The sequence below is a fragment of the Neodiprion pinetum genome, chromosome 3 (assembly GCF_021155775.2).
Source record: "Neodiprion pinetum isolate iyNeoPine1 chromosome 3, iyNeoPine1.2, whole genome shotgun sequence".
In the NCBI taxonomy this organism is placed as follows: domain Eukaryota; kingdom Metazoa; phylum Arthropoda; class Insecta; order Hymenoptera; family Diprionidae; genus Neodiprion; species Neodiprion pinetum.
The window spans coordinates 28,680,065-28,704,916 of NC_060234.1; the positions used below are offsets into that span (position 1 = coordinate 28,680,065).

At 40.8% G+C, this 24,852-nt stretch overlaps 2 protein-coding genes across 9 annotated transcripts in view; one reads left to right on the forward strand and one right to left on the reverse strand.

The window, feature by feature from the left end:
- The window catches only part of ChAT (Choline acetyltransferase), a 64,403-nt gene that overhangs the window by 25,079 nt on the left and 14,472 nt on the right, over positions 1-24,852 (forward strand). For 3 of the 4 annotated variants that reach the window (XM_069134544.1, XM_069134543.1, XM_069134545.1), the window contains exon 3: positions 2,331-2,519. In XM_069134544.1, the coding sequence (XP_068990645.1) occupies positions 2,331-2,519 (189 nt within the window). Of the gene's footprint in view, positions 1-2,330; positions 2,520-2,696; positions 2,802-24,852 lie in introns of those variants that run through there. The other variant, XM_069134546.1, reaches the window with a different exon arrangement.
- The window catches only part of LOC124214887 (uncharacterized), a 40,024-nt gene that overhangs the window by 8,755 nt on the left and 6,417 nt on the right, over positions 1-24,852 (reverse strand). For 2 of the 5 annotated variants that reach the window (XM_069134549.1, XM_069134547.1), the window contains exon 1: positions 16,814-16,924. The exons of 2 other annotated variants lie outside the window; for them this stretch is intronic. In XM_069134549.1, the coding sequence (XP_068990650.1) occupies positions 16,814-16,899 (86 nt within the window). In that variant the 5' untranslated portion in view covers positions 16,900-16,924. Of the gene's footprint in view, positions 1-8,233; positions 8,287-16,813; positions 16,925-24,852 lie in introns of those variants that run through there. One more of the 5 variants, XM_069134548.1, reaches the window with a different exon arrangement.

The window sequence follows — 24,852 nt, forward strand, 5'->3', positions numbered from 1 at the left end:
TGGTGAAGACACGTTTGTAGATGGGGAATAGAGGGCTGAAGCTGGCAACGCTGGCGAGGCTAGCAGCGCCATCGAGAGGGTGGGCGGCTTGGAGTGTTACTAATTGGAGGGGTGCCGAGGGACAACCTTGTTATCTCTTAATTGCTACAAGCCCCGTATACTGTTTTGCATTGATAAGAACGATGCCGGTGTTCGTAAGCTTGCCTTATCTCTTATTGCGGTGGTCTGCAATCGCGTCGTCGGGGTGACATCTATTGCACAAAAATAAGTCCCGTTGTTTTCCCTGACCCATCCGTTCCGCCGGGCAAGTGCCTACCCGTGCAGGATAACATTCACGGCCCCTCCTTGAATGGCACCAGCGTAGAGCAATAGCTCGTTTTTTCCCGACCAGGGGGTCGAAATGCCGCGTTCGGTGTTTATTTACCGTGTTTGTTTCACGTCCCCGGTGCCCGTACAGATGTTGTTTGAATTCATATTCCGAATGCATCGGTGGCTTTCGTCAAAGGCCCTCGTTTGCTTCATTCAATAATAATTAATTCGACGTCCGTCAACTACATTCGGAATTACCGAATTCGAAGTAATTGCCCTCGACGACTGTGTGATTCCAAATGCGAAACGACTGCTCCATCGAAGCCCGACTAATTAGAAGAGGATGTCTTTTTTTCTCTCACTTTTGAATACAGCGAATTACACTTCATCTTTCTCCATTGTCCCATGCGCCATGTCTATACACAGCTTCCGGCAGAAGATTTTGCAAAGTTTCATCAGGAGTGTATTTGACACGCAAAGCACAACAGAAACGTAATAAAATTTGTTTTTTGAAAAAGGAAGTGCAAGTCGTTCCTTTCGTGGTATACCGAAAGATATTTGCAATAGAAAACTCGAAATAACATTCTGCATTTCAAATGTATATGATTAAAATGAAACCACTTCCAACGTTCCTCGATTCTCGTATCTGGACGCGGTTCGATTCGCAAGTGGTACGAAAAGGAGATCTGGAAGTGCGTTAGTGAACTCGAAAACTACCTTTCGAAGCAACGATACAACCGTTAAAAGACTAAATCTCCTGCAGTGCTCGTCCTTCAGCCATCGCAACCCCCGTGCACGTTGCGGATACAGGCTGACATATACGCGTGCAAGTGTCGTGTCGATGTAAATCCACTGACGGAATGGATATAGGCTGGGCGTGCGAGAGGTCGTTAGCAAGTTTCGAGCGGTGCATAGCAATGAGCTCGAAACCTCTTGGGAACAGGGACACCCGGTAGGTTACTACGGATGTATGTATACCTATACCTGCACGTTACAGGGCGCAACAACGATAGGCCATGCCAAAAGAAATCGGAATGAAATCCACAATGCCGTCAGCTGACTCATGGCGGAAAAATCGAGATCACGGATTCGAATTGCGAGTTGAATTCGAATCGGGCGTAATCGGATTCTCAATTTCGGTTCAGCTTGGGAGTGAAAATGAATATAAACGAGAATTTATGAACATGCTTTCATCGCAAAATGTCATAACGCTCTGCGGACAATGAGCTTAGCAAGTAAACTTGTAATTAAAATTTTGTTTTTTTCACGTAATATGAATCAATGGAATATTAGAACGAAAGAATAACTGTTCCGTTACACGTTGACGAACACTCGGTGACTTCGCCCTTGTAGGACGTCCCTGTTGGTCTTGTTAGGTTGTCAGAGGGGGTTCTGATCAACCAAGCGCACCAACCCTCTCGGACACGCTTCGTTTCTCAATTGATTCTTTATTTTACAATTGACAGAGTTGGCTAAGGGCCAAGCTATAAAGAACGTTCACAAATATCGATTTCTTTCAAAACTGAATTTGAAATACGTAGAAAAAGCAGGAGCATTCTCCAAATCGTTTTTCACTTTTTTCGCCTAATTTTCTCTTCGAAACAGCAAAGTTCGTCAGGTTTTAAAAATTCTGATCTATTTCTGCCTTCAGGTAAAACTCGAAACTTTCAAAAAATGCGTACAGTCTCGGTTGTGCAAATGTCAGTGCTCCCAATTACCGCACTTTCACTATCTACAGGATTCCCATTTCGCCAGTAGTTGGCGTGTAGAAGTTAACAGGTTTACCGTCACTAGCCTTTGAAGTCTCGTCTGAATATCCGGTTCATGCTCGAATAGGAAATTCCTGTGAGACCGAAGACGGAAATGGTTCTTTCTTCAGAGAATCGCTCTGATACCGCAGTAACTGGAAGACTTGAATAATTCAAGGACCCGGATAGACTCGTTACACGTTATACCTTCCCGTACTCGAACGAAATGTGCATACACTCGTAATTCCATGCACATAATATAACTTGTTGCAGAAGGAAGATCTACCAAAGCTCCCGGTACCGGACCTCGAATCTACTATGCAAAAATACCTCGCCCAGGTCGAAGTGATCGCCCCGAAGTGTTGGGAGAAGACCCAATCTATAGTGAAAAGTTTTTTGGCAGGACCTGGTCCCAAGCTTCAGCAACGCCTGTTGGATCGTAGAGAGCAGACGATAAATTGGGTGAGTTTGAAACTACGTTACAGATACATTTTCATACCGCCGAACGGCTTGAATACATACATAATTCGTTCGTCCATGAATCCCCGTAACGTTGAATTCAAGTTACCATTGAACGATATTCCATGGTTCCTTAAAGATCACATGCTTAATTCCCGAATTGATTTTAACTCTTTCTAGTGGAGGTTCCGAGCTTTATAATAGATCCTCAGGGCTGTTCATCTCTGTGATGAGTCTTGTTGTTGGAATTTGAAAGATGCTACTACCGGTGATTTTGAATTTGAAGTATGTCGAAAGTGATAATTTTCTAAACGTGAGCGTCACTGCTTGTGACGTATCTCGCTGCTAAGAGAGAAAAGATTAAATATTCAGGAAGAATTGAGATGGAACGGAATGAAAGAAAAAAATACGAGCTATGACTAAGTGGCACAACAGCATTTTCGTTTCAGCTGTTCCCAAGAGATTCTCCCGCCAGCCTCATCCACCTTGTCCTCCTGCCTCTTGCCTCCTGCCCCATGGCTGACTCCGGGACCCCCTCGCTCCCTCGGGATCTATGCTATGCATAGGGCACTATACGCCGTACGTCTCATCCCGTAAACCTCCGTTGAAGACATAAATAAATAAATAAATGGATTTAGTACGTGCACCGAGCGTTTCCCATTCGTCGAACAAAGCGAGCTTGGAAAATAGGCGCGGTCTGAACTTTGATCCTTGGTAGGAAGCAGTCGCCGAATCAGAGATTACACGAGTAACGCGATTTCCTCAAAATTAGCAGAGTTTAATTGGACAGTTCACTCGCTTTGGAGGTAAGGTTGACGAAGTCGACCGGAAACATCCCTCAAATTTTACATCAACCGCATAACGCCGGCCTAGAGAACCTCTAAATACGTTACGTCCTGAGCTTTATCTTTAAGTTGAGAAACTTTCCGTATTCACCGGGTATTTCTCTTTTTTGTTTTTTTGTTCTTGTTTTTTTTTTTCTTGTTCAGCACTCGTAAAAATAGCTGTCGGTACAGGACTGAGGAATAGCAGAAAATAAAATTGCAAGCGATTCAAGAAGTGTCAAGAGGGAAGGAAATATATTTTACGAAGATTGGCCCTGCCTTTGTGCCTCCGCTCAGTGGATTGCGGGGGCCGAATAGTCTGTCTGCCCGTGAAGCGAAGAGGCGAAAAAGTATTTCGATTTCTCGAGATCGAGGCGACAACCCGGACAACATCAACTCCAAGTTTACACGTAGTTACACATGTATTGAACGAGTGTTGCAACGGAACGAAAATTTTTTATGTACTTTTCATCAAGTGGCTTTTCCCGCGAATATCGCCCGTTTGAAAATTTGGGGTGATCTCTTTTCGATCCGTTAAGTAGGTATAAAACGCTCGAAGCGATCAGGAAAACAGGGGTTTGAGGAGAGTATTTTTAGCTTATCTCGCGTTTTCGTATTTTAAATTTCGATCGCAAGTTTTAATTGCATTTCAAACGCAGAGGAAACCTCGAACAAAGTACGAATGAGATCAGAGCTGAATAATAGAGGCTTCAATGATATTTCCCACAGCGCCGCAGGGCACCGCAAAATTAACTTACCACCCAGCGGTGCGTATATCAGCCTTGTACAAAAAGAGCGCCTACCCAGCAGACTATATTAAACATCTCAACACAGTCGGGTATTTTACTTTAGCTTTTTACAGCGAACGAAGGAAAAGAGAACATTATTTTTCGATTTATATGGTTATGCGAACTTGAAATAAAATATTGAAACACGCTATTTCTGAGTTAAAAAATAGCCCCACAAGTTTGAATTAACTTAGATTCGGAGTTTTGGAGTTTTTCTCTTCACACTGTTCGATATTTACGTTTTCAATGAAGAAAAAACAAGCGACGAGAGTCGGGACGCTTGTACTTACAGTTTGATTACCTAAATAAAATTCTACGTATGTTCAGAATCGTTAATTATAAACACGAGTTTTTGGTAAAGATTTTAAAAAAAAAGTGTTGCTTCGGTATGTATGTTCTTTCATTACAGACATTAATACCGATTACTTTCCTTTGGGGAACACATGTCATTGAAAATATTTAATTATACGTCAACTGAAACCATTCTTGATTACTGATTAAATTACCCAGAATGAGTGCCGTGTCAAAATGAAAATTAAACAACAAACAATGCTAGTGGCTTCTTTAATGAGGAGATGGCTCATCGCTCGCCAAAATCCGCGGATAACCGTGTAATAAATATTGAATAAAAAGCGAAGTTTCACCTGACACAACCCCCTTAATAAGCTCACGGCCTCCATCGAACTGGATTCCATTGTCTCTCGCTTCAAAGAGAGTTACGTACCTCCTCGTACATTCGCGCTCGCTTATGGTATGTAGTATACGTGCGGATACGTGACAGCGGACACCCCCGTGGTGAAACAGCAGAGGGAGTGAGCCAATAAACCTTTACAGAGCTTACCAGAGGCGGGAGGCTGCAGGCGTTGCGCAAGCATTGTTGTCATTCTTGAAAGCTTCCTTTACTTTTTTGCGAAATAACTCAGCAGCTCGTCCCGGTTGCCGGTCCCGAGGAAAGTGTAGATAAAAATAGCCCGATGCACTTTCCGTTAAATTATTTCAACGAAGTCAGAGCACTCATCTTTTCGGCTTATAAGGAAAGGTCGCGCGTTAGGACGGGTTGTTTTCAATAGAAAATGCTGACAAATTCTTCAGTAAGAATAAAGTGCGAACTTGTTTTCGACATTTTTTTCCTATTCTCGTTTCTTTTGAGCAAAGATTACGTCAAATGTTTTTTGTTGAAATCGGTGTATCCTATCGGGTAACCTCTTCTTGTTAGTCAGTCGCACTGCACCACACATCACTACCACCATGAACCAAGGCCTAACGTGATTCCGGATCGCAAGGCGATCCAATAACGAATTGGAGTCATCCTCGTCGGAGCCGAGGATCGGTCCAAGGCTAGGATCGAAGCGGCAAATCCAATAGAGCCATTCCTCTGGGGATTTACTCCTTGGACTCAAGTTCGTTTGCCGCAGCGATAGGGCCATGGGTAACTCCATAACGCGTTGCCAAACTTTCCTGACGGTTCCCCCGAGGACCCTTTCCCTCCTGTCCCTTTTCTAGCTCCCTTCGCTCCTTCGAGGATGCTCCTGCAAGGAACGCGGGACGGAACCGGAGGTGTCACAAAAGCGCGACGTGGCCTTCTCCTTTTTTAATGAAAACGCAGCCCGTTGACTGTAAACCTGAACCAGGAAGAACGGAACTTTACGGATGCCTGGACTCCTGGTCAGGGAATACATCCGCTTATCTAGTTCGAATCTGATTATGAACGATTCCATCGTTATTCAGCTGTCAATTCAACCTGCTTAAACAGTTACGTATACCACCATTTACGTGCCTACACAGTATTAAGTAACCTCTATTTATTAAGCGGCGAAATTTCCGTTGCGGCAGAGTCTCTACTCAAATAATGTAGTGTTTATACGGTATAAGTAAGTATACGTACGTACGCATGTATGTAATTTCGCCAAGACGAGCTCCTTGTGTGTGCCTTCGGATGTGTAATAACTGAGGTTCACCTCGGACACTAATCTTGATCTCAAAATACAATTACAAACGCCACCGTACGGTCGTTGAACGTACAATGAATATGAAAAAACGATTGAGTTAGTACGAAAACGAGAAGAAAAATGGATTTTCCAAATAGGTTGTTCAGAATGTGTTATTCGGTATTAAGCTTTGCTTGGCGTTAAATTTATGTCATTCGCAACATTAAGACGGTGGAAATTGACACACTTGCGGTTTAATTCACACCGTATCATCAGTTCCAGCGCTGAAGAATTTTTAAACGGTACTCCAGACCAAGGAAAATGATGGCAAGAGTAGTTGATATCAACGATTTCATCTTCTATAAATGCTCGAAAACTAAGAATTCAGCCGTCTTTTGAACACGTGTTGCCCATGGTTAACTCATAAGGCGTTAATCGATTACAAACCTTGACCGAGAACGCGTGTCTATTCTCTTTGTTTTCATTCCCCCCGCTTTCTTCCAGGTGGAAAGCCATAACTACACGCTTAGCGTCACCATGCAGTGAATCGATACCCTTGTCCGACGTGTGAAAAGAACTTTATTCTATCCTATTTTGCTCGGGCTTTTCTTCAAGAGCTTTCCGCTTTGTTGTCGGAGCAGCTCTTTTTAACGCTGCTATTTCGTTAGACTGGCTCGAATTGCGTACGTGGCGAATGCCCGACGCACAGACCCCTCTTGGCTTCGAAAGGCAGTCAAAGCAATTTTCAGAGAACCGAAGGGCGGCAAAGAAAACTCCGAAACTCAAGGGAAAAAAAAGAGTGAAGAGAAGCGATAAAGAAAATAATAATAAATTTCGTCTTCCGCTTTGTTTAGCCTGTGTACACCAATACATACATGGAGTATACCAATTATAATTATCAGTCGTATGTTTTTATACGTAGGTTGTGTCTTAATGTCGAACGTTATATTTTGCTATATGAAATACGTGTAACAGAAATCTAGTCAGCTTTATACTTACGATTTCGGCGATCAGCTATTCACACGGACGAAGTTGCATGCGACCGTATTTTACTGTTCCGTAACGAATTTCGATGTATACTCGAATTATAAAAAAGCTTTGGACTTTAAATGGTACCACATATAAATTTATTAAAAAACGCATTATGCAACCCTTTATGATAGCAGTGAATATTTTGACCCAGTAATTTTGGGGTAAAGGGGAACTACCTAAGGCTGTTTTCGGTGTACGGATCGCTTTATCATTGACTACGATTCGAAAAGAGCGTGAATAATCGATGGAGTATTAGGCATTTGCATTTAGCGAGCAACGATCCAAGCACCAAATACTACAGGGCACATGTTAGAAAAACTCGGCGACACAAGGAGCATACATTGTCAACGAAGTAAACGAAGTTTTACGACCCGGAGAAGAAATTAATCACGCACCGATGAAGAATTCATGCGGATCAAAAATAGAGGGTCATTTGGGGCTAACCTTGGAGCGTGCAAAATGTGGATCCCTCAGCCACGAGACAGTTTACTGATCACAAATTGAAAATAAAAAATAGATTTACATCGTCAAGTAAAGTTCGGATAATTGATACGAGATTTTCAAAACAATCTGCTGGCTGAAGCTAGTCTCGGGTAAAAAAGCAATTGAAGTCTACCGTTGGAATTCGCGACCGAATCGAAAGTTAGGAAAAGAAAAAATCTCCACCAATGAACATGAATAAAACCACATTCCTACCATGTAATACATAATTTGAGCAAATTCAAATGATACAAGGTAAAATACAAACAATTTGAGAAAAGTTTCATAAATAGAACGTTCCAAATCCTTAAACTCTGAAGCTTTCGATCCAATTCTAACATTTTTAGATCCATTTTGCTCGCTGACCAAAGCTTTGCGAATGAATGTCGATAGGGAGGTTCTTTCATTCGCGTTCACTATTATTGAGTAAAATAATGTCGATGGAGATTGTTTTTGACTCTTGAAACTTTTGATTCGTACACTACCGACTGGCATTGACGCCTGTGTTTTTGTACACAGTGGTCACACTGGATAATTCACGTGAGACCCGCGTATTTTTTATGGATATATTTATTTTATTTTATACGTATATTATACTTCCTACTTTCGTTACGGAGATATCTTGTGACAATATTATGAACACGAAGATAACCAAGAAGACATACCGTAGCGTCAAAGTGACAGTAGAATGCGACATGTGATGGAGAATGTCGGATGAAGAAAATCCGTCAAGTCACGCACCGATGACTTTAATCCCAGATCATATCTCACCTCTTCCATCCTGTCTCCTTCAGTTGATACTAAATTTTTTTTCTTTTTTATGCGAGTGCTGCCAAAGGTTCATAATATGTTTTACAAGTAGAAGTAACAGTTATTTTTAACTAATCAAACATACCTTGGATTCTCATTTTTGGTTCAAGGATCAGGCGGTGCAAGTTTACCTTATACTTAGAGAATCTAGCGGGTGCTTGATCAACGCAAAGAAAATGGTAGTAACAATAGTTGAAAAGCGAAACGGACGTTGACCGAGTTACACTGTACTAAAAAAAAATTATTTTTACCTGTAAAGAAAATAAAAAAGTGAAATTCAAACGAAGAAAGTTCAAATATTTGGTTGTTCTATAGAAAGATTATACCGTTGTTGTAATTTCTTTGAACCAGCACCGTATTGTTTATTGAGTTTTTACGGTTCGGGGCTTTTTCTTCTCGTGAATAAATTTTCTCAGAACTAGCCAACATGAATTTCAGTCAAGAAGGCAGAGCTTTATTTGTTACAATCTGTAACGATTTCGCGATTAGGTAAAGTATTAAAAAAAAAGGATTGTGTGTGTGTGCGTTTTTAAATGTAAAAATGTGTTCATTAAAAATAAATAAAAATGATAATATCTTCGAGATTGGTTGAGGAATTTTATATGACATGTAATTACCAATATTCGACAACTTCAGGTTTACAATATCCAGGAAAACATTGTGTCAGTAAAAAATCAACACAGCCACTGTTGGACACACTTGTAATAACGTGTTCTTCTCCTCGTTAAGTTTCGGCGCTTGTTAAAAAATCAAATGTAATTTAATGACAAACAAAGTGGAGCTAGAGTAGCTGAAACATAATTTCACTGCCGGCCGAACCTGTAATAACTGTAAAGAATTCAGTGTGTATACATTTGTGCAGGCAAAAGGAAACCGGTAGATGGAAATGGACTTTAGAAAAGCCGTTAAAAAAATAACGAAACGACGCACTGACATCTTTTTCTCGTATTATCTGCACCTCTGCGGTAGTTTCCACCAGGAACAATTTCACGACACGGTATAACCGGTTGGTATATTGCATACAATAACCGGGGGCTTGCAGGCGAACGACTCGAATAGATAGGCTTACTTGCAACCCTTCGGTTGTTTTGCGTATCAGCGACCAATCCAGCAGACAATCCAGAAGGCTTAAGCCTGTTTCAACAGGGGATTATGCTACGCGATATGCCATTCTACCCCTCCGACCTCGCCCTCGGGGACAAACATTTAAATTACTAAGATTACGCCGGGCACGCACACGAGACGCTACATGCACGGTCGCTGATGCGTTTCATCCTTGACTCTTGGACCCCGTTACAAGCCAACTTGGTAGTATACGATGACAGAAGACAAGGATTTTCACTCTCACGGTGGTTTTCGTTCAAACAACCCAAACTCACGCCGAATGGCCTGCATAGCATCCGCTGCTCGCTTCGAGGCACCTAGCGAATTATACCCAGGGGGGTTAAATAAGCGCGAAAAGGGGGGAGGGCGAGTGGTGAGTGCAAGGCGACTTCTCTCCTCGGGGTTCGAGGCAGGTTTCAGGTTTTCTCATAGAACATACAATAGCGTTAACGTTATCTCAATTTTTCGGCTCATGCTCATCTACCAAATTTCAAAACATACCTGGTGCACTTACCCGAGAGTTTAATTTCGGCAAAGACACTGCAACAGCAGCAGCGGATCAATTCCGCCCCCGATGCAGAGGGACTGAAGTGTCATTAATCGGTTATCTTAATTGGAGGGAAGGAGTCTCTCTTTGATCAAAGTTTACCTTCCGATGCTTTAATTGCAATTGGCTACTCAATGGTTCAAAGTAAACCCGTTCAGCATGGAGGGAACTGAATTTCCCTGCAGACTGGAAAGACGTGCTTGTATTTACACACCTGAGATCTCTGCGTGAGTCGGCAAATGCGTGGACAATTGGACATGTGTGAAACGGTATTTCGGGATCGCGAATAGCCAGAGGCAATACGGCTTGGGACTATAATAATTCGCCCACTGTATAACAGTCCATGGCGATTTAGCGACACTGGAAGGAGCAAATATTTACGGTACTCGTTGCTCGGTTCAGGCTCTGCTTTCATGAAAATTGGAAAATTTACACCGAAACAATGCCCGGCTGTACTTTTGGACGAAAAAGCTTTCTTCTACGCGCTGCGAAGGATTAACCTTTAATTTTATCCGCACCCCCTTATATTCCTCCCGATCCCTCGAGCAAGAAACCCCTCGGCTTGAAAGTGGTGGAAAAGGGCAGCGCAGAAAGATACCGGAGGAATTGTGGGCCTTTCCTCATTCCACTTTCTTGCTTATTTGTATCATATGCCTGCCTTTTTTCTTATGCTTACGTAATCCATTTAGTTCTGCCTCTGAGTAAATTCTGAAGGTATTGCACCGCGTTCTCTATGTTTCGACGAAGAGGAAAAAATTGCGTGATCTGATGTGAGAATGTGAGAAACATGTATTTTTAATTTTTTTATCATTATATCTACATACGTACCTTGAAGAGCGTTTGTGCTTAAGGTTTATGTTCTCACACTTCACAGTTTCAAGGTTACACTTAATTTACGAATGAAATACGAGAATATGAGTAAAAAAAAACACAATGTTACCTCGCGTCTATGCTATTTCTGTCACGATGATGATTATCAATGAGAACAAACGTGGGTGTAAAGCAATAATAAGCTTGGTAAATAATGAAAATAAAACGGTACAAAAGAAATAACCAACAGTTTCGCATCATCTAAAATTGGACAATCAATTACCCGCAGGAGAGGACATTCCCAACAAAGTGTTTACCGTTTCTGTTTAAATACATATATGTCAAAGGTACGTGGCCGAAATCGAATAAAATTACGTAACACCAATATACGATGCGTTAAAAATAGAGTGTACGGATGTCCATACGTCCCGTTGAATAATTATCAGCTTTCATTGAAATGCTATCTGTCCCAGGGATATGAACGGAAATACTACACATCTATAAATATTTTCCTACGTCAGATCCAACCGCTACAAAAGGCATAAAGCTAGAGAAACCGCGAAAGGGAGACCAGGTGTGCTCGAACCAGTAACACAACACCGTAGCATATTGGTAACCTGATTTCTGCCCGCTCTTACGCCCGAAGCTCTAGCCTCGGAGGGATGAAAATGGCAGAATTAGCCTTCGAATTAAATCGACATCGACGTCGAAACAACCGGATAAAAACTGTATCTACGTAAGCAAATTGAGACACAAAAGAGAAACGGATGAGTGCCGCGCAGGGCGGGCAGAAGTGCGAACCTCGTGCCCAGGTCAAGTGGATCGATGCAGGGTGCAACCGCGGATACGCCACTCCGGTGGAAAAGGTGCTCTTGTGCCTACCTTGGATTACTAGGGTTTAACGGAGTTTCCCAGATAAGAGCAGTAGAAAATTATCATTCTATTGTTTCATTGCCGTTAGACTAATGGAAGGAATGGAATGAAACGAAATGCGTTCGAAATCTGAGAATTTCCGCTTTGAAATTAGCATTTTTTTATTTTTCTTAACTATGTTAAAAATTAAATCCTGTACGCTGCGTCAGTTCAAGCAGAGCACTGCAGAAAAGAATAGGCAAAAACCAAGGTCTTTAGAACCGTCGATATATCCTCTAAGTTTTTGTGAAACGGATTTGCGATTCGACCTTTCGTTTTTGAAAAATTGATAAAAACGTTCCCGAAGGTACAAAAAAAAAATACACACCCAACCTGACGAAAAAAGTCGCAGCTAAATTTTAATTAAAAAAAAAATCCGTTCCACACGAGGTTCGAGGATATATTAACGATTCTAAAAAATCTTGGTTTTTGTATATCGGATGGTCCGTTCATCTACAAACGTGGTTACCGATTTGCCATTCATTTTCTGCAGAGCTTTACTTGAACGAACGGACGGGAGTAATTTGTAAGATGATTCGAAAAAAATTTTTTGTGTCATAGAGAGAAAATCCACAACTTTCAAAGGCGTTTTGAATCACTCTGTTCCGTCCATTAGTCCATTCACCATAAGCAATTAAATAAAATGTTAATTTTCTACTGAACTTAGCTTAAAGAAGAGTGAGAAGCTTTTTCGAACTAATCGGTGTACAAATTAATTTCACAGGTTTTATTTCGCCGATTGTTAAAGTCGTTTTAAATTGGAAACTAGTGTAGCCACCCCTTTGTGGTTTTGAAGTGCCGACATCTATGCTTTCAAAACTGTATAATGGACAATAGTGGATCAGACAACATGTGAAAATCACGAAAAGATCGGTGGATAATTTGATTTAAAATTGTTTCTATGATTGGCGAATGGAAAATCTAATAAGCCAAATTGTTTTCATCGGGGGAAAAAAGGCTCCCGTTCTCTTGCGCAAGACGGTTTTCTTAAACACAAGCGATACCATCTTGCAGCTTGTAATATCAGCTGCACCATGGCTATTATTAGACACGTCTAGAAATCGATCAGCCAGGGGCATATGCTATCTTGTCTATTACTAGGACTTGATGTGAACCGAAATTTGATGAGCCACGTTACGTCACTGAAACCGGACAAATGGCTGGCAGTCTGTGGGAGAAAATTTAAGGTCAGATACATTCGGGGTGAACTCACTGAAACTGATACGAAATTTACGGATTTTGATGTTATAAATTGTCGAATTCTAAAAGCCTTTTCGTAACTTGTTACGGTAAAAAAAAAACACCACATTCCTTTTGGCGGAGCCCGCCGATACATGAGACCACCAATCTAGACAGATGAAATAATTAATTTCATAATTAGATTTACGATCAACAGAGAGAAAAATATAGTTCATGCATGGTTGTGCACGGCTGAAACTTTTGATTGGTGTTCCGACTTACTAAAAAGGTGGGGGTAAAATTACAGAAAGATAAAAAAAATCGAAGAGCCACAATATCAAATCTTAAAAAATGCGGGAACTTAATTTATAGAATTTTGAAGTGTTAAAGGTCGAAGTATGCAGAAGTTAAAGAATAGAAAGGTGAGAACATAGAATACCAAACTAGAATCGTCAGAATTCCTCTCGATACGATAGCATCGTATACAGATTCTTGATTTTGCCGTTCATTATTTTGACCTTTCTATATTCTGTCTTTCTGTATTTCAACTTTTGATATTTTCAATTTTCTATATTTGGACCTACCACATTTTTAAATTCTACGTCTATGAAAATTCGATATTCTGGTTTTCTTTTTAATCGGCAATTCGGCACAGTTGGCAAGAGTACGATTTCCGTGGTACCAAAATTTGATAGAGAATGTTGGGTTTTCGAGTCGAAACAAACAAAAGGTAAATAATGGTAACAGGTGATATTTCCATTATTTTAGGAGATAATTATTACTAAAAACACATTGTTATACGTAGTCGACCTACGTACTTGTGCTAACCTTTTTCGGCTACAGGGTAGTGTTTGGTGGTTTTGGTTACGCTCCTATCAAAGAGAGGATTTGGCGCATTCCCAATCAATGATAAACGCGCTTATATCTCTTTAAGAGGGCCGAAACAGCATATTTTTTATTCTTGAAATTCTCATTATTTCGTTAAAAATACCAAAAATCAATAGTCAAAAATTGGCGTCACGGTTATCCCACTATCTCCGGCAATTCTAATTTTTTACCCCTACTTGGCTGAGGACTGATAACCGGTATCTTACAATGAAAATCCTAAATTATACCGCAAAAGATGTCTCGATCAACGTTTCCTCCGCACAACGGAGACGTGGTTCTGACTATTACTTTTCCGACAAACCTGAAGCTTTTCCTCTTGTTACACCGTCGAACAGTCTTCGAGCGTATAATTCCTTCTACAGAGAGCAAAAACCCAGGTACCAAACGACGAATAGTGGCTGTCGACAGAGGCGTCGCATGCCGTCCGCCGGTTAAACCGCAATCTTGAGGCTACGGAGAGTTCAACAAAATCCCCCGTCGCAGGACGGAGTGGTGGGTAAAAAGCGACCTACAAAGGCAGGGTGGAAAAGTTTTTAGAAATAAGCCAAAGTTCGGGAGGCCAGTGGGACGAAGCCAAGTCGAGACACCTGGTGCGCAGGCTCTGAGCTAACGATTCCAAGGCTGGCTCGTACGGCAGGTGAGGCGGCGAGGAGAAGATGGGCAAACGCAGCAGGTACACCCTGTCTCCGTCAAAATGCCTCGTCGATTTGGGTCACGCCGTTGTCCCGTCCAAGGGTTGAGGGATTGTTAATCACCATGAGACCGTATTACAGGGTCAGCCGATTGCAATGTTGCGGTTACTCCCGACATCTCGATAATCATCCACTCGGGCAATTCTCTCGCCAGACGTACCTTGTACTCTTTGAAAACGCGTCTGAAAGTGGCGATCGAATTAGAACCCAACGCGGTTACTGACGGACTTCGGGGTGAGGGTACATTCGTACTTTATACTTACGTTATGAAACACGTCATTGATTGTATCTTTCAATTTTTATTGCAACGCAGTAATTTGATTTTTTCAAGAGATGCACGGTTCATACACGCCATCTTCGGTATCTCACCAGTTTTTTTTTTTAATTACTTCGACTCGTTCAACGCAACAATGTTGGAACGTAAACTCTGTACGCATTGACGACGATACAGGCATTGCGAGCTGACTACCCCGATCTCCTACTGATTTCTATCCAAAAATCACCGGGACTGTTTCATTCAAGTTACCTTTGACCGTTTTGTCCCGGTTTCCCCAGTCATTTGACAGCTACACAGGCTTACCTGGGTTCAGGTGGAAGGAACATGTCAAGTGATCCTGTCTGCTGCTCGTGACTGTTGTACAGTGTCACGCGTTGCGCTCATTAACTTGGAGCGATTAGAAATGGGGTCATGTTCCAGTAAATTGGTGCACTTGACACGCGATTTGTTGATGTGATTATCGTTGTTATTTTTACACGCTGAGTATGGAAATAAAAATAATTACAGACGTGTAGAATAATTCTCTTCAAACCGCTATCGCTAAAACCTGTCACAGGGTTTTCTATATATCATGAGAAATTATCACATTTTTCATTAAAGAATGTAAATTCCAGGGGACATAAAATATCTTCAGCGCGGTTATTTTTTTGCAATTTCAGTCCGAGGCGAGAGAAGACCGACTTCCAGCCTCTCCCTGTCCCGGGACTCTCTGGAGGGCAATTTAAATTTCAAGGACAATTTCACAATTTATCGTTACCAGCGAGATTCATCTTATTGTTGGTTAATTAAGGTGATTCTCATCGTACTTGCAAGTCTTTCTCGCATTTCACGATGCCTTGTAGAACGGGCTTAATAACGTCATATTCGCAACTTTAACGAAGGTAATTCTCGGTAAAATTCTGTCGAGCGATTGTGACAATCCAGAATACTCAATTTACGCATCGTGTGAAATATAAGGCCGCGTTCGAAACGATAAGTAAATTGCGATTCCTCAGCCTCTGCTCATCCCTTCAGCAATCGGCGGGGATGCAGGTCGGATTACAAAGTTTCCGGTATTCAGGATTCAAAACGGACTTGACGACACCCACTTCTTTAACAAGTGTCGAGTTCAAAGCTACGGAGCTCCCGTCGTTTCATTTCGTGACTGAATTTCGGTATGAAACACTCGTCAAGAATCTGTTAGATAAAGCCAACTGGTTGAAGTTAAGATAACGAAGTGGGTTCAACATCGTCGATTCCTCCATGCATTACACATTGGCACTTAGAGTTTATGTAAACATAAGCTATACGCAGCTGTTACGTCTATTGAATGTTATAATTTCTACAAGGTTATTGGCAACCTACATTGAATTACGCAACATAGCGGTATTGATAACCGCAATAGTTCTTCAAAATTTACGCAACATCCGGTCCAATAAGAGACTCTGAATAAGGAGGTGCATTATGTAAATACCTACATACTTCAAGCAGCTTGAAACCAAAGGATTTCATACGAGACAACTCCGCGAATATAGTAAAAAGAAGAAACAGGAACAACGATAATGGGAACGTCCATCCAAAGAACTGCAGAACACACACGATACTGTCTTGTGCAATCGCTCAGAATTGTCTTATATATCCTGATACGATCTGCTAGTTTGTTTAACTCTCTCTCTATAAAGAAGAACTGTCGTTCGTAATACTCAAACATCTACAAATAATCAGATAGATTGACCAGAAAACTTGTGCTGCATCATAATTTTTAACATGTATTTTGTCACAGTTTCCGATGTTGTTCAAAAGCAGTTACATCCTCTGATCTAACTTTAACCCTGGATGATATACGTGAGTGCTCACTTTGAGCAACGTGATTTATTACTGTTTACGACACATCTCATGACAAGAAATACGTCAAGTAATCGTACCAATAGTCCCGTTTTCGAGAAAATGACGGTTATTTAATTGGGATGTCCAGTTACTTGCACAATTTGGGGTACAAAAAAAAAAAACAAAAAAAAAAATTAAACTGCATAATTGAGAGACTTACCGACTTGAGAATGTTCGTCTCTCGAAGATTACAGTGCACCACTTGCAAACAATTAACAGGGATCGTTCATTCGGCTCAAGTTTCATTGTCAGTTACGACTTGTTACCCGTCTGTGAGCGACTGCACCGAGGCAACGGAAACGGGGCTAGTCATTATTTTCCATCCCCCGATACGATACCAAGAGCGAGCTGAAATCTCAGAAGTCAGTGATGCGTAAAATCAGTGAGGAAATGCCTCATTTCGTGCGCAGGTCACATCATCGGGTCTAACTAACCGCACATCCAATTCTGCACCGCCAGAAGCGCTTCGTAGATACCAGCGTTGCATTAATGTGTGCTATATGCGCGATCACGTGTGTCTACGACGTAAATCTGATCGAAGTTTAACTTACGCTGTTAGCAACGGTGTGTAAACTCGACGTTTCGATTTTCGTTAATTTGCGAAAAAAATTCACGGAACTCGTAAACTCAATTCCGCTGGCAAATACAGCCCCAATTTCGTGTGATGAGCTACTCCTTTAATTTTCATCCCACGACGATGTGGTTGGAGGCCCGACAGTTTCCGTCCATTTATCCAGCGAATACGTTAATTAAGCCGTCCGCGTCCAGGACAACTTTGTTCAACCTAGAGCGCATCCGAGTCACTTCTTTCTCAGATTATAAGCTTCGCACCAACCCAATACAGGCGAATTAGGTTATCTGGTGAAGAAAAATTCAGAGATATAAGTAATTACCATTCGACTTCTAAAAAAACTCTGAGGAAAAATTGCACGGTTTTATTCAATCGATATTTAAGATTCGTATATTGATTTTCATTTCAAAGTACCAAAGACGACAAGTAGAACTTAACAAGCCGTGAAACTCGCTGATGGATTTACCGCCGATTTCATCAGCATTGCAGTTAATAAGACACTAAAATCCGCCGTTAGCTAATTTGAGTAATGTGAGGTTGATGGTGCTATTTTATCGTACATGGAAAGCAATTTTATCGCTTTGACGAAATTATACTCTTCTCGGAGTATACATGATACCACATTTTTGAAGTAACCTTCGAAACGAGCTTCTTAAATTAATACTTCTAGGCATCACTCGATGAAATTTTTATTTCCTATTTCGTTAACATTTCACAATTTTCAGTCAATTTATATTCACAGGTTAAGTTAGCGATTGGTTTTAAAGCTATTTGTTTACGTTTTCGAATTCTATGCAGGACTTACAAAATCAAACCATGAATCGTTTAGTTTGGTAATTCGTACGCGATCAATTCTTACGGAAAATTGAAAATTGTTAGAGACAATTTTTTTCAACGAGCAACGACAGTTCGTACCGAACGTACGTGAACTTTATTTACGGATTACTAATTTTTGTCAAAATGTATAACTTAACATGAAATATACATTACGCAATTGAAATAACCAAGAGGCGTGTTTGAAGAGTCTCTGTTTTGAGAATTCGATTAAAGATCTAATCACAGAGCCGAAGTGCTGAGTTGAAAAAATTTTCGTTCGCCTGATTATTACTGACAGTCAGCTTATTTGACTACATTGAGAGACGTGAAAAAAGAGTTCAAGCGGTTCAAGGGTTCATCGAAACACCGCGGCACCTGGTCTTGATACTTTGAAAACGATCTGGCCGAACAGGAGAAAATTATTGGTAGTGCAGCGAGAGCCCGGCTAATGAGTGAAAGTTTGAGTAATTCCAAACCGAAGAACCCCTGACGAAGGCCGCAGGGGGAAATGGAAATTCGGTTGTAACGGAGGTGCGTTCGCCGCAGGTAATCGGAGGTTCGATCTATCGGAGCAGCGTCGAATACTGCATTCGACACGCGAAACGGTTAAGCCCTTGGGGCGCGGGGATCCGCAGCGGAGGCCGCGTGGTCGATACGCCGGAGTTTGCGCCAAAACTGTACAGCAAGCTGCAAGATCTCCGCTGGCGTGATCCGGCATTGTGTTGTAGCTTCTCTGTTGAAATCTCCGTAACTCGACACCGTTCTACAACCGTCTCGATGCCAACTCGCTTTAACTTGGCTGCGGTTGATGTCTCCGGGTGGGGGGGGGGGGGGGGGGGGGGGAAACGTAAAAGGATTAGAAAATGGAAGTGTTGCGATAAAAAATTTTCAAAGTAAACAAGGTCGGAATGTAGGAAATTCGGAGTACGTGTACATACAGTCAGAATATAGAATCGTCGGAATTCTAGTTTCTAAATTTTGAGATTCTATGAAATAGATTTTTCCATTTTTAAAATTTGGTGTTGCAAACCTTTGATTTCTGTTGTTTCTACGTTTTCACCCACACTTTGATGTCTCCTCCGATACTTGCTGCCCCCTGGGCTTCACGAAAGATCCCGAGTCTTGTAGGATCGAAGAAATGCCCCAAAATTATGTCACCATTTTCTTTTTCCTTCAAGCTTTGTCACTTTGCGGTGACACTTTTCTTTATCTCTCTTGTTCTTATCTTCTTTTTTACGACCGCAAGTTGATTGCACGAGTAATTACACTGGAACGCTTATTGCTCCAAATAAAAACTGATGAATTAAATTTACTCTCCGTGACCTTGCGGCGAAGTGGTTATCAGGTTTGCTTACGATTGAAATAAACCACACGTGCAAGGCTTTTAGGTGCCCGTTTTTATTTCACAAATTTTATTTTCCTATTTTTCTTCGTATTCAAGTCGCATACGGCAAAAAACTTTTATACTTACGAATTAACTTGGAAAAATAGGGTAAATATTGAATAAGTTATTTTGTTTTCGGAAAAGCTTTGAATTGTGAAACTAATTCAAGAATATTGTAAAATGTGAATTCACGGTCAGACTCTCCAAAGTGCGTTTTAATATACTGATTATAATTATCAGCACTTGTTGAAAATTGAATAGAAATAAACGAATGATAGTTTCTGAGCAAATAGCTCAATTTCGTAAGATTAAAAATTGATAACTAGTCGAAATTTTAATTGCTTGGATTTCCTTCACAAGTGCATAAGTATAAATTGTTTCTGAATCTTGGTAGAAGTATGTAGAAGAACATTGTTTGTTGATTGTTGTTTCTTGTAAAATGATTACTAGCTACCTGAGTTTGAAGTCGTGACCCACTCAAAATGTAACCTCGGAACGATTTATAGTATAATTTAGGTTGACCCCGTTGGGTTGACTAGCTATAATGTTAGGAATTCGAGAGTCGAGATAAAATCACGCCAATAGTGTTATGCCGAAGGCCTTAAACCGGCGTTCCACGCACCCCCAGCAGTCTAAATAAAGCCTCCGTAGGAACAATTTGACCTTTTCCTGAGCACGGGGAAGGGCATGAAACCAGACTGCTAAATATTTCACGACGCGTTACTGGCTGCACGGCAGAACTGCGACCAACGGGAAGAACCTTAAAGGTGACGTTCGAAAAGCCGGCCCTGAATCTTCGATCCTGCAGTAATTTCAGTCTAACAAGAAGACGAATCAATAAGAGTAATTGAAAACACATCAAGAAGTAGTAACTTAAAAGGAGAGGTCAAGCAATAAGACGGGCTGATTTCAACCAGAATTTCTTAACGTGCTCTTGGGTCAATATAAAGAGAGCCGTATTTCGGTGTTTCACCGAACGGGTGTTTCTTCGCGAGAAAGAAAACATATAAAACGTGGTTCCGATGTCTACTGAATAATGTTCTCATGTATGAGTTACGTGCCTAAAAGACCAGCCGCATGTTTTGATAAGATTTTCAGGAAGATAGAACGTTCCTTAGATGAAATCGAAAACACGTTCCCAACTTTTTTTTCTTCATAATTAATGCCTGTTTCGTGAAACACCGAAACACGGGTCTCACATTATTATGGCGCAGGAGTGTGTAAAAATTTTTTGCCTCAGCTCAACCTATCAATTTCAATACGGCAGAGGATTTTGGCGCGCGAAAAGAGAAGCCGTGGCAGTGTTTAAATTTACCTTCGTTAGCGTCATCCTGTCGCAGAGAATGATAACAAATCGTCGAAACGTGCAGCCAGTCGCACTCGCGAGTCCCGACATTAACTGTCACGTTTGAAATCCGAATTCTACAAACGATCCGATTACCTCAACCCGATCGACGAGGGTCGATACGGTACACGGGCTTCTGTGGTCTTTCGGAAACGCGATTCCAACGAAGCGACGCCTCGCGAATCCCGGGAGACGTTTAACCGTATAACCGATAAACTTTGCAGCCAATCGCACTTAGCTACAGGAAGCCAAAATATCACATGACGCCATCTGGCGTTAAAAAATATATGATTATTGAGGAGAGTTGTGTCTTTCCTTTTTCTCCATCTTTACATGCGTAATATATGTATGTAGCAAACTCAAAGTCGTTCTAACGTATATTCGGTACATAACTCCAAAGCTACAGAACCAATTTTGAGTCTTTTTTTCTGTCAATAGCTATAAAGTCTGATCAGGTTTTAGGATATATTTTGCTACAACCAGATTGATAATTTTGGAGCATTAACGATATTTGTAAGCCAAGACAGAACGAGATCACAAACTTATGCGAACGCTACCAAATTCTTATAGATGGAAGTTGGGTTAATTTCGGTACCAGGTTAGGTCGGATATTATCAGTCTTCATTCAAATATTCTTGACTTTAAGAAAAATTTTTTTCATCTCTATAGAATTTTTGGTTATAAAAATTTCTGCCATTTTATGATTTACTCTATTATACTCGCACAGAAAGGATTTCTTGAATTTATCAAATACGGTTATCAAACATGGCGAAGGAAATGTTTTTTTCTAATTCGAAGAAATGTCATTTGACTCGAAAAAAAAATGGTAGAACGATATTCAATGTCTGTTTAATCACGAGAAACCGCATTTATTTGAATTGACAAACCGTTTCTTTCTCCATATATTTGCAGATGAATTCGACAATTTTTTAGTATATACGAACTCGCTACTTTTATCGAACAACAAGACTTTACAATCCAACCTTCCGTCTAATGATATTAATTATAAATTCCATAGAAACGTGAATTGAAATCCATGTGCTTCTTGCAACTGTTCGCTAAAAATTTAAAGCAAGCGCCGAGCAACTGTGTGTATACACTTTCCTTGGCACCTAGGCCATGTACTATTTTTATGCGAGTTTGCAGAGAAACCATTCATGACCAGAGTCGTTACGACGCGCTTGCGGCAGTTAAAACCAAAATTACTCCGTGCCAGGCTTCGAATGAAACTTCCCGACAGTTGGGTGATCAGCGATCGCTTTACATGATACAAACTTTTTCTTTTTTACTCGAGGTTGACTGGAAGCACTCGCATCGATAGGCAATAAGCTATAAAAAAAAAAACACAGACACACACTGAGAAAAATGCAATTTCTTAAAGCTTTCATAAAAATCTAGTAAAATTAGTATCATTACAATTTCATATTACAGGAAAATGTGACACTAGTAACTATTTAATCTAATAATAGTTTTCAATGTGTTCTACAATTTCTGGTTATTGCAACGTTGACTCTGTTTGTACAGTTCACCACATTTATCCGGTTAAATAATGCCTGACCGTCAATTTCTTATAAGTTACATGAAAATATTCCACGAGTGACCGTAACTGAAAAGAATACGAACACATACCAGACTTTCTGGTTAGAGCTACAAAACTAATTTTCATTTTGTACCGAGGAGTGTATTTTTTGTTTACGGTAAGAAAAATCGAATTAGTTAAGGACTGTAGGGTAAACAAAGTTGGAAATTTCGCTGTCGTATTTCACACGCAACAATCAACGTGACTATCATAGCTGTTATGTACACGAATGTTGAGACCCGATTTGCAACGCGTTCACGTCAAACCACCCACGACTTGCCTCCGGATTCAGTTTCATGTTCCTTTCCCAAGGATCGACTCTGCTCCTCGACAAGGATTCCCGTTTCTCCCACTTTACCGTAACATTAATCTCATCTCTCGCATACCGCGAATTGCGTTGTGAATCATCCTACACGATGTAAAACTATTTCGATTTTCGTAACTACGTATTTAATTCGTTATCCCGAAAAGTGTAATAGTCACCGATTTCATTTTATATTGATGCATGAACAAATCGTAATCAAGAATGTCTCGGAAAATATGCTGCCGAAGATTTTTTAACATTATAATTTAATCACGTTCTAATTTTCTAGATTGACGTGAACAAAAGGTTGTCATTTAGCAAATCGCGATGAGGAAGATTGAACGAGGAATATAGTACAAGCTGCGCTCTGATTAACTCGAAAATTCAATTGGGGTGTTTCAGAAAAATATAATTTACGATTTTTCTTTCGATTGTGTGAAAAGATGTGCGTTCCACGTTATGTGAAAGATTCCGCTCGCTTAATTTTTCTCTTGTTCTCACATTTTTTGAGTTTGCGAAAAAACATGTTGCGGCAACTCCGTATTAAGTGAGAGAAATGAAAAAATCCAAAACTCATGAGACATCTGAGACACCGTAAAATTGAATTAGCAGATTACGGAACGATTTCGCAATTACTTAATACCCCAAATGTTATGGATGTGAAAATTACCTGTAGTACGTGTCGTAATTAAACTTCTTTCGTTACACGTAACGAAACGTGTATCGGCATAAGCACGATCATTGCCTGATTGCATAAAAAATAATGTGATTACTCAGGAACAATGTGATACGTGCGAATAAATGATTCCAGCTTTACGTAGGATTTTTCACTAAGGTCCTCGAAAATCCCGTCAAAAATTCCATCCCGATTCCCGTTCATTGATGGAACCTTACACAAATGTCAAAGTACTTCTTAAAAAGACATCGTGAAGCGGTTCGAATCACGTCGCTCAGAAAATGCATAACTCTTCGACCTTTGAATACCTCGGTGTTAGCTGCAGCAGTAGACACAAAATTACAACCGCAATGCATGTATGAGACATTATAAAATTGTCAACACAGCGATACGGATGAATAAACGCACGCAAAATATAATTTATATAAATTCCAATAACGAGATGGAATGAATTTGATTCGCGATTTCTTAGATAACAGTAAGCAGCGTCAACGGATACATCCGTTTATCACGAGCGGTGCAAATGCTGCATAATACGTTAAATTTCAGCATGTACAATTCTTAAGTAAGAGGGACGAGAACGTGCGTCTGTGCAATGAAGTGAAGAAATGCCTGCAATTTTACATCCAGCGACCCCCTTATACCCTGCATGAGAACCTTAATGACCCTATAATCAAAGTGTTATTAATGTAGCCAACGTGATGCCCGGATCCTTTACAGATTCCCGAGTAACCTACACACTCGCAAAGCGCACTGTGCATTGAATGCGGAATCCACTGAACAGGTGTAGAGAATTCTGCTGCGGCTCGGAGTCTGAAGATTTTTATCCTCAGATTCGTACCGCATTCGCGGATGTTCGAGACCCCCTCACTCGAATCCTTAATCCCCGTTGCTTTAACTGAGAAATATTCTTAATTATTTTAATCTGAGAAAACGTCGCCGCTTCCCTTGAACCAGATGTCAAACAGAGACCCTGAAATAACTCAATTACGGTACGGCTGGTAAGTCTTAGGGGATCAAAGGCGGCCCCGGAATAACTTACGATTGCCTACCCTGTCTCAAGCCCCCCTTTAATTCAAGCTCGTTTTCAAATTTTACTCACCTTCTTTAGAGAGAGAGAAAGGTAGAGAAAGAGAGTGCGAGGATTTTAACGACTATGGACAAATTTCCTCAGACGTATTACCGCGCGTATCTCTATGTATTAAACATCGAGGTACGCGAAGATGTATTCACAGTTCGCAGATGTAAATCGCACGTCTCCGTTCCTACGGCGCAAAAATTAGGGACAAGAATTTATCGCTCTTGTAGAATTGATACTTCAAGTATCAAAGGAAGATGCGTGGCTTCGTCAAAGATTTGGTCGAATAAGAATTGTCCGATCCTGCGAAGTCTGCGAATTGAACTTAGAGAAAGCGTAATCGGTTTATAACAACCCGTAACATAACTGCTTACCGAAACGCAATGGCGATAAATAATCATGTTAAAGAGCTTCACACTCTAGTCGTGTGTTCTCAGGGGCAGAAG